This window comes from Pollicipes pollicipes, unplaced genomic scaffold (assembly GCF_011947565.3).
Source record: "Pollicipes pollicipes isolate AB1234 unplaced genomic scaffold, Ppol_2.1 Scaffold_4295;HRSCAF=5057_pilon_pilon_pilon, whole genome shotgun sequence".
In the NCBI taxonomy this organism is placed as follows: Eukaryota; Metazoa; Arthropoda; class Thecostraca; order Pollicipedomorpha; family Pollicipedidae; genus Pollicipes; species Pollicipes pollicipes.
Genome location: NW_023596461.1, coordinates 28,914,526 through 28,924,963, shown reverse-complemented (window position 1 = coordinate 28,924,963; position 10,438 = coordinate 28,914,526). Strand labels below are relative to the sequence as shown.

The 10,438-nt window shown below is 51.6% G+C and overlaps 1 protein-coding gene across 1 annotated transcript in view; it reads right to left on the bottom strand.

The window, feature by feature from the left end:
- Positions 1-9,109, bottom strand: part of LOC119096221 (dimethylglycine dehydrogenase, mitochondrial) — a 26,347-nt gene extending 17,238 nt beyond the window's left edge. Inside the window, exons 1-3 of the mRNA XM_037219025.1 lie at positions 8,884-9,109; positions 3,745-3,829; positions 2,071-2,192 (exon numbers count right to left, since the gene is read on the bottom strand). Of these exons, the coding sequence (XP_037074920.1) occupies positions 2,071-2,192; positions 3,745-3,829; positions 8,884-8,984 (308 nt within the window). The 5' untranslated portion in view covers positions 8,985-9,109. The remainder of the gene's footprint in view (positions 1-2,070; positions 2,193-3,744; positions 3,830-8,883) is intronic.
- Positions 9,110-10,438: the final 1,329 nt, after the last annotated feature.

Below are 10,438 nucleotides of genomic sequence, written 5' to 3'. Positions count from 1 at the left end.
CACGGTCGGAATCTGCGTTGGTTCTCCGCGTCTTGACGCGAGACCTATGCACCTGGTCAGAACAATGCACGAGGGCACAAGATGCATTCAGCAATCCCTGCCGGTCGGGCCTATCTGAAGCTATGCCCAACGACGCAGTCATATGTTCGTCTCTCATAGTGACAACGTCGCGATTTTGGTGCGGGGTGTGATGCGGACATAGTGACATCTGTGATATGGGCCTCTGACGAATAACATTAATTTCATTCTTGATTTGGTTTGCCTCCGTTGAAAATAAACTACTTCAACCTCTTCGCACTATATTGGTACAAAGGATGAAGAGGAGAGATGAGAGGTTGGGCCACGCTGCACAAAGCTACTTGATGGTGGGGAAAACCGATGTTTGGTAGAACGACGGTGAAATTCCGCCTACAATCTCATTTAACCACACACAAAAATGCTCAGTTTTGACGTTAACTGGAGGACATAGCCTCACTGGTATTTGTCCCAAGGTCTTGCAGCGAGTTTCACATCATTGGCGCTGAGAGATGTGCCTTACAGCACACAAAGCCGATTGGTTTCAACGCAACTCGGAAGCGTTATCGCTGAAGCATTATTATTTTCAAAAATGAATTATGCACTTAAATGCCCCGTATTACAAATAGTTGCGTGTACCAAAAAGGTCCGAGAACGCTTTCCGCGACGGATGGAAAACCGAGCACATTAGTTTTTGGTCACGCAAATGTTTTAACTCCGACTGACATCACTAATGAAGCCCATTGATTTACATCCACCAAGTACATATGCAGCGACCAGGTATGAGAAGTGTGGCAATGTGGCAGTGTCCCTGGCGCCGGCCGCCACTTAAAGGCGGTGTCAGCGGCGGTCCGCCTGTAGCAGCGTGTGTCGGCCGGCCGCCGCAGCTGTCGGCGTGGCGACGGACCGACGGCACAACTGAGGTGGCAGTGAACCAAGCGCGTGTCGGCCGGCCGCCGCAGCTGTCGGCGTGGCGACGGACCGACGGCACAACTGAGGTGGCAGTGAACCAAGCGCGTGTCGGCCGGCCGCCGCAGCTGTCGGCGTGGCGACGGACCGACGGCACAACTGAGGTGGCAGTGAACCAGCCGTCGCAGTTCGTAATAGGTCTCGGCCATAGTTTGGTCTGGCGGCCGGTTCCCCGTCGCGCATTTGGTGTTGTCCATAAGCTCGGCGTTTTAGTTTGCGCGGAGTTGGTGCCACGAACTTCTTTGAAGATGGGCAGGCTAGCATTCATGGCTCGCATCCATCGAACCGGGACACCCTCAGGCTAAAGGAGTCTCCCGGTGCAGTACAGTCATGACTATATTTGAGCTGCTTGATTAGATGTATCACTGCGTGTACTGCTACGTAACGCAATGCTTGTTATATTATGCACGCGTGAATTTTCCAGGAGTACCGACAATGGCGAATTTTGTTGACTTTTCGTACACACATGCGCACACCACACACACACACACACACACACATATATATATATATATATATATATATATAAATCTATATATATATATATATATATATATATATTCATCTGCCACCGGGAGGAAAGCGGACGGCACTAGGAACCGGCGTGGCTCAGGACGTGCCCTGCCACCGGGGGGAGGGAGACGGCACTAGGGCCGGAGTGGCTCGGGACGGACCCTGCCACCGGGGGGAGGGAGACGGCACTAGGCGCCGGAGTGGCTCGGGACGGACCCTGCCACCGGGGGGAGGGAGACGGCACTAGGCACCGGAGTGGCTCGGGACGGGCCCTGCCACCGGGGGGAGGGAGACGGCACTAGGCGCCGGAGTGGCTCGGGACGGGCCCTGCCACCGGGGGGAGGGAGACGGCACTAGGCACCGGAGTGGTTCGCGACGGACCCTACCACTGGCTGGCTGCAATGCGTGATTTGCACTTGCACTTCCGTCAGGCGTGTGCGGAAGCCGTGGGCGTGGATCGGCCCCATCCCCACAGAGCTATGCGCAATCGCGGGACATTCACCGCGGTTTGCCAGCAAACCGGACATTGTTGACGGCTGCTGTGACATGCGGGGCAGCATGGCCCGCTCATACCTGTAGTAGTGGAGGTGTTTAACGTTGATGCCGGGATGGAAGAACGTGATGAGGCCGGCGGCGTGCCATGTGGAGCCGGCCGTCAGCTCGGTCTTCTCCAGCAACAGCACGTCCTTCTGGCCCTGCGACACAACGCCAGGCGCTTCATGATTGCGCTGCCCATGCGCGTGCTGCCCCCAACGCCTGTGTTGTCTGCGCCTAAGCTGTCCATGCATACATTGCCCACGATTGCGTTGCACATGCCTTTGTTGTCCATGTCTAAATTTTCACGTCTGTTCTGTTCTGTTGCCCGATCTGTTGCCCGTGGGCAGGCTGTCCATGTTTGTGTTGCCCGTACGAATGGTGACCATGTTCATCCTGACAAAAAACCATGCGCATAAATATCCGCATAATCAAACTATATGGATATTTACGGTGTTAGTATTTACCACATGCGCTGAGTTATGCAGCACCATAAAACATGCGCACTCGGTGAAGTTGGCAACAGAAGTAAGTAATAGAAGTTCCTCGTTAGCCTCTACTCTAGTTTCTCGTTAGCTTCTACTCTAGTTTCCGCTTCTCATTGTAGACATTGGTCGTCATCGTTATTGTGGTTTTACGACGCACCCAGCTGCTGAGACTGTATGGTGTCGCCTGTCTCTCACCCTGACAGGAAGGGGAAGCTGACACCGCGGGGAACCGAACCTCGTACCTCTGGTTTCCCAGACACGGGCGCGTTAATCGCTACACTACTGGCACCCCATCGTACACATTCGGATACACTTAAAGTGTGTCTATTCAAAACAGCATTATGCTAAAACGTGTACCTCCATTCAGGCTAGTGGTGGCCTTAGTGGCTGGACCATCGCTCCGACTACATGACCATCGCTCCGACTACATGAACATCGCTCCGACTACAGGACCATCGTCGTGACTACCAGACCATCGGTCTGGCTACAGGATCATCGCCCTGACCACAGGACCATCGCCGTGACTACAGGACCATCGTCGTGACTACTGGACCATCGGTCTGGCTACAGGACTATCGCTCTGACTACAGGACCATCGTCGTGACTACTGGACCATCGGTCTGGCTACAGGACTATCGCTCTGACTACAGGACCATCGTCGTGACTACTGAACCATCGGTCTGGCTACAGGACTATCGTTCTGACTACAGGACCATCGTCGTGACTACAGGACCATCGTCGTGACTACTGGACCATCGGTCTGGCTACAGGATCGTCGCTCTGACTACAGGATCATTGCTTTGAATACAAGGTCATCGTTTTGACTACAGGGTCATCGCTTTAACTACAGTATCACTGGAACAGACCACGCTGGAGTCTTGGTGTAACCAAGCGGATATAGATCGAGCTTTGCTTGCTTGGGGGGGGGGGGCGGTTGACCTACTTTGTTTTGGTCCCTCGCCGTTGTACTCAGATGATCAGAAAGTCGTTGAATGAGCACTACAACCTCTAAAGCGCTGGCGCAGTCAGGATGTTGTTGAGGTTCCAGCCCCTTCCCCCGAAATGTTTACAGGGGGTCCATCCAAGCTTGAAAGTTATCCACCGGCCCAGCTGCCTGGGTATTCCAGGCACGATTCTTTCGCCCACGCGCTCGGTATCTATGCCGAAAAAAAACGTGTATCCGCAGCGGAGAGGCGAGCAGCGCCACATGCCCGGGCGGCCGTACCTGCTTAGCCAGGTGGTAGGCGATGCTGCAGCCGGCCACGCCTCCCCCGATGATGCAGGTGTCGACATTTTCCGGCAGAGGCGTGCTGGAACGGGCACGACACGCAGCAAGTAAGCACGTGCTGATGCGGTATTGGTGTCGAGACATGGCACACAGCTTTGGTCCGCGTAATGATCCGACCGGGCGGGGCGTTTTCCTCCATGTCAGCGCGTCTCCGGTAAGATAAGGCTGTCGCCGTGCATGTTGGCTGCAAGACTGTGAAATCGCTCCGGTATCTTGACCACTCTCCGAACAGCTGGGAAGCCGGCCGACTGGAAGACAACCTTCCACACTTTTGCCGTCCCAAAACAACACGAGAAACGTAGGTTACACCAGCCATGCGGACGAAGCCACACATCTCCCCTTTATATTCGAAGCCGAATACAAAGCCAAAGCCAAATTCATCACTTTAGGGTCGCGAGCCCGAAGGCGCAGCCGAGTATAGCGTAAAACGTTACTTTAGCTAACCAAAACGATTTTTGCATTTGCTATTAATGTATGAGGCCAGAAAGTGAAACATGCGTTTTGTGAATGATGAAGACAAATCACTGCATAAAAGGAGTAATTTTCATACTTTTAGTTGCTTATCATTAGCATGTAGCTTTTTCTTAATTATAAGCAAGCGTTTTTTATTATTGGCACACGATTTTTGTTTTGTTTTAAGCAAACAGTCTTCGATAGCATAACGATTAGGAGCTGGTTCGGACTACCACCCCCGTCTTTTCTTCAGGATGTACGCAACGCTTCGTGCTCCGGCTCTTTGACCCTTGTCTGGTTTTCTTTAAGTCGGTCCTGAGAAGAGCCGGCTGGTTTGGCCTTTTAGCCATGTATGCAACACAGCCTTGAAAACTTGTGATGTACAATGATGGGACGGCATGGGCAGGCGTGTCTTTATGGATTAAGCCTCAGCGTCCGTACAAAAGTCACCATGACAAGGCGAACCAAGCAGTCTAAGAAAGTATGGAACTAAGATCGCGGCCATGATTCAAAGCGCATTCGAAGCCGAAGCCGGAGCCATAATTTTAAATGTATGCGAAGTCAAAGCCGAAGCCAGCTGTTCAAAATCACACAACGTCGCAACCGAAGTTGAGGCCGAAGACAACTGCCTTGAATGATACGAAGCCGAGGTTGGAACTGATAACATCCGTGAAAATGGCTTTAAGGCTGTGCCAAACACGAAGCCATTAGACTTCACTGCGCTTCCGCGAAGCCCAAGTCCAAGCTAGCTTCGTCGCATGTTTGCGAGGCACCTGCCATTTTGAAATCTACTCTCACATACAATCCGCCCCGGCCCAAACGGTGATGAATTTTCGCACCCGCGAGTAACCTACATCAGCTTTTTATTTCAAGCTGACACTAATGCGTCATAAAACACGCAATTCGTGTGGAGCAATTGACAAGCAAACTCAATTTTGACCAAGGCGCAGCACGTGCTTGTTTTTTTCTTTTGGGCGGCAATCTTGGTGGACTTCCTAAAATAATGGCCAGATTTTCAAATAAATGTATCAAATTTAAACGTTTTAATGCTCTCACGTTTTCAATTTTGTTCAAGGGAGCCAGCTGGGTGCGATACGGCTCAATATCATATAGTCTATACATACATATACACATATATACATACACACACACATATATATATATATATATATATATATATATATATATATATATTTATATATATATATAATATATAGCCAAGCTGACCTGGGTTGAGCTGAGTATGGTGTATATAGTATAGTTGACAACACACTATTTTGTCGTAAATAACTGGCATCAAGGGCTTATATAAAGTGTGCTGTACCGCGGCGGTGTTCCCAGTGAGGAAGCCTCAACAGCTTTCGGCAGTCTGGGGAATGGTACCTTGCACGCACGGCACACGTGAAGGTTCTTCAACGAAGGAGCGGCTGGTGCTGCCCCACCCCAGTAAGGATATTCCAACTAAACGAATGTCTGTGTGCCTCCGAGTGACAATTTGATTGTGTTTGTGCGTTTCTTTGCGCATGTCCTATTGTGGTTGCGCGTTTCTTTGCGCATGTCCTATTGTGTTTGCGCGTTTCTTTGCGCATGTCCTATTCAGGTTATGCATGCGTAACCAACGTGACACATGCACTTAAAGCGGCCAGCGAGGGACATACGAGAAGTGCCGCTGCGCGTCGCCTGCGTGTCAGGCACAAAGTGCGCAGCGGGAGTTCCGACAGGCGCCACGCTGACATCAGACAGGAGATGCGTGATGGCGCGTAGGCGTCCGTCAGCGTGCCGCCCGGCCACCGCGGCACACGTAGTCTGCGACCAGCTCAGTTCACGTAGTCCCGAACCACCCCGCACGCAGGGGACGATTTGGAGTGAGGATTGTGTGTAGGCTGATGCTCGGGTAAAAGGGGGAGGGCGGTTATAGTAAACACAAAACAGCATTTCAAAACCTGTAGAATTGGAACGCGCTCTGACCAGCACCATGGCAGCGTGTTAAAACAAACCGAGCATGGTTCGAAGAGGCCGTGCCAGCCGGCGGCAGCTGGGCCGTCCGTCATCCGGACGGAGGTCTGCCCGGCGTCGGCGGGCTCGGACTGCTCGCGGCGCCGTGCAAACTGGCCCGATTCGGCGCTGGGCGCACCGGCACCGGCGCCGATCGGCCGGCAGACGGCGGCAGGGCCCACTTTATAGCGAGGAGAACTACGTGAGCTTTCGCAATCGTCTTGCCCACCTGATCGTGATGGCGCAACACGACTGATGACTGTTCCCCAGCGCGGTAATGCTGCATCTCTCCGAGGGTGTTGGTAAAAAAAGGGCCCGGCATTACGTCGCCATAATACATCAGTGTGGACAACATACACGCATAATCACTGCCCCCGACCAAGTCCAAATCAAAAGCTGTTGCAGAGATCGTCGTACGAGGGTCGAAGTGATGTCAAAGGCCGACTGTTATACATGAGCCAGGCAGCAACGTCTGGATCATGCGGTAAAGGACAAACTTCACGTTTTTATCGCCTGTTCTTAATGCACGTAAAAGTGGTGAGGCGAGGATGTTTTCAATGAAGTGCATCTGCAAGCGGCAGAATTTATAGAACAGCTCTGATTTTGTGTTTGCATCGCGCTGTTTTTCAGCAGCAAATGCTTTCAACGAGGTCCTGTTTTGTGGCGTCGTCCATCTGTCGTTAGAAAACTAGGACACACTTGTGAAAGTTTTTCTAAGGGTTGTGTACGTTTAACTGCGCAGCTGGAATACTTCTCTGGCGTGGCACATTTCAAAAAGTTAAAAAGTTGAGCAGGATCGGTAAGAGATTTCATTTCACGGTACACAACCGTTTTGACAAAGGCCTGTAGCCGAAACATCAATGCATTTGCCCCTACCCTTTCTCCTGGTTATTCGACGACGAATAAGACCATCAGTACTGTCTTATGCATGTGTAATGTTCTTCACAGCTGCACTGAACAGCTTGCATAATTCTCTGGCTAATCGAATTCAGGGAAGTTTTCGTGAAATGAACTGAAGCTTTGGTGCCTTCGCCTCCCCAATGTCGTTCAGTTCTAATCGATCCAAACTTAGTAAGCTCCCTTCCGGTCGCACTATAGTAATCTCGGAGAAAATCGCGCTTCCTCGACAGATTCACCATTGCACACGATTCCCTTATAAGAGACTGGTTTGCAAGGCAGATTCGACACAACAGTATAATCCGTGCGATTGCAGGCCGCAGAAGGTTTCAGTGGACCTTGCGGGGTCACTGCTTGTCTCAGGAACGACAGAGCCGTATTAGAAAGTCCGATTGTAATGGATAGCGCCGCGGCGTATCGTCTCAGAACACAAAACCAGCTTATCAGAGCCGAGCCCGGCCGCCCGCTGCCATGGACCCGGGCCCACCTGGGCATGGGAAACATGCGTTGTGATGCATTTCGGGCAATTAATTAATCCTTATCACAGGTAACTGCTTGCAACGTGGTACAGACATTCCTCTTAGTCGCATCTGGGAGAACTTATTTCTTGTTTTCATTATATTGTGTAGTGAGTCAAACATTTTGAGTGTAGTTTTTAATCTAAATATGTGTTATTTGACATGCCAGTATTTCAATATGGAAGACGGAAACAATGCATTAAGGCATGGGAGTAATGAGGTAACAGGTTCAGATTTCCCGCTAACTTATGTGAAATATAACATTCGGACGGTTTCTATGTCAATTTGTCCACAACAGTATGCTTTTCTTAAAATATCAGAAACATGAATTCACTCCCGCTTGATCTAGTATAGCTTCATAGTTGTTGTTTTGGCATAAGACATAGAACTGATCAAGTGACAGCCCCTAAAAATTTCGAACACTTCATTGCGTGTTGATTAAACTGATACCTGCATTGATACATGAATGCAGGTTCAACACCTCTCGGTAAATGCCGGGTTCTCCATGCGCCGAGTCAAAATATGAACAAACTGAAGCATGAACAAGTTCCGCAGAGCAGGCATCAACGGCTCGCCGGCGGACCCCGACGCCGTGAGTGGCCAATGGCCAAGCGTCTAAAACGCATAAATATGCTTCCTTGCTCTTATCCTTCCATAACCCTCCATTTCACTCGCTGCCCATCAGTGCCATTAAGTTTGCTTATACATTCTGAAGTACCCAATCAATGCAAGATTCAACGAACACATTTGCGGCACGAAATATATGCGTAAATCTACTCGCACGAACAGCTTTTTCAGTTGTATGGGCAGGTGGAAACAGACGCGCAAGCCAACACATGTCAAGGGATATTATCGACCAAATAATCACGTCATAGCATCATTTTGCTGTGTGGATACTGCGACGTAAGATGACGCCCAGCTGAGGGCTTTCACACTGCAGCCATAAACCGGTTCACACCGGTTGTGTCCGCATCGAGCCAGCTGGCACCGGTTCCTTGCGGCGCACGGCTGTACCTACTGCACTTCTATTGCGCGCCAGTGGGCGGGCATCGGACGGTGGGCGAAGCCCAGCTTCCACCAATGGTAACGCCGGATTCGGGGGGCCGGCGGCTAGACCCTGCACGTTTCTGAGCTGTTGGCAGCTAGCCAACAGCCGCTGCGCGCCGCCGTCGGGCAGCCGCAATCACGCGCGGCAGGTCGATGATGTACGTACCCGCTGGCGGCGCGCAGGCAGGAGGCGCGTAGGCCGCGCCGGGCCAGCAGCCGATGGGTGCTGGAGTTCAGCAGGGCGCGCGAGCACCTCACCAGCTGCATGGCTGCTGCCGAGGGGCGCACAGCTGACCAGCGCCGGCGAACGGCGTCCGAGTTCGGGTCGGTTTGCGCTGCCGGCCGCACGTGGCCGCGGTGGCGCCACCTGTCACTGTCCCTGACGTGGCCGGTCGGTGGGCTCGACTACGCGCGCCCCACCAGCGGTCCAGCGTCAATAACGGAGCTGGTCACGGGGCTCCAGACCAGGCCCCGTCTGGCGCAGACTTGGCGCCTGGCCAAGTATAACTTCGCCGCCGGTTGCACTCCGGGCCGGCGGTCGACGGCACAGTGGGTTCAAGGTGAATGGGTCCGGACGGAAAGTGAGCAGTCCGTCCGCAACTGATGGCTGGCATCACTCCGCGTGTTCTTTGGGATGTCGCGCAGTGTCACCGTGTTGAAAGACGCCTCGCCAGTGATGGAGGCCTACAGTTTGGTGTCCCTATGATTTCCTGCCGGCCTTCTAGGGTCTTGCCAAATGAGACCACTGCGCTGAGGCTGAACAGGAGCGACTGCATGCGCGGTCTTGCGGGGCAACATCCCCAACCACGTGACGTGACGTTCATTAGTGATGTGAATGCGGTGCTGCGTGACATGGGGGTTTTCGTTGACGAGCTCTTGTGGTAGACTCGTATAGTCCTGAATGGCGCAGAGAGGAAACTTGGGTGCTACCCGCATGCACGTCTCTATATTATACATCAAATGCTGAGGACCGTGTGAGCCGGTTCATACAAACAGGCGCGCAGCCAGAGGCCCCCATCGGAGGAATCAACTGTGTGGGCATTGTATCTCTGCTTTGGGTCACTTTTAGATCTCGATGATAGGATGACCCAAAAAGGTTTGACCACATTGAACGATATACCAGTAAAGCTCTCCAGGTACACGGCAAGGTACGATGAGCAATCTTTTTCACTGTCTGTTTTTACGGACAGGAGGTCCTGGGACAGAAGTGCAGACAATTCCAGTTATGTTGGAAGGCGCTGAGTTGCAATGCCTGAATGCAAATTTCAGAACCTGAATTTCTACATTGAGAATGGTCAGGTCTGCAAGGGTATGTCCAACCAAGCAAAACATCCAGCATGGACAGTCTAATTCCCATGCACAGGGAAGTCGTGAAATATTCATTTCTTATAGCCTAAAACGATGATTTCTGCCAGAGGATCTAGAGCCTAAATACAGATTTTTTCCAAAACTGCCTAATTTACCATAAATTGCTCGGGGAAACGAGCACCTCGCTTTTAGGTCGCACAAATACGACAACACGCTAAAAATACGATGCTGGCACTCTAAACAGACCTTTTTTCCGTTCCACAATTGTAGAAAAGTGCACTGTTTGTCGCAGCGTGATCGAGTTAGCGGAGGCAAATAAAAATTTCCGAATACTTAGACACTTGAATGGAATATTTGGGTAATGAACTCGTGACGCATTAACCAACAAGACTAAAAACTTGTCATCTCCAGCT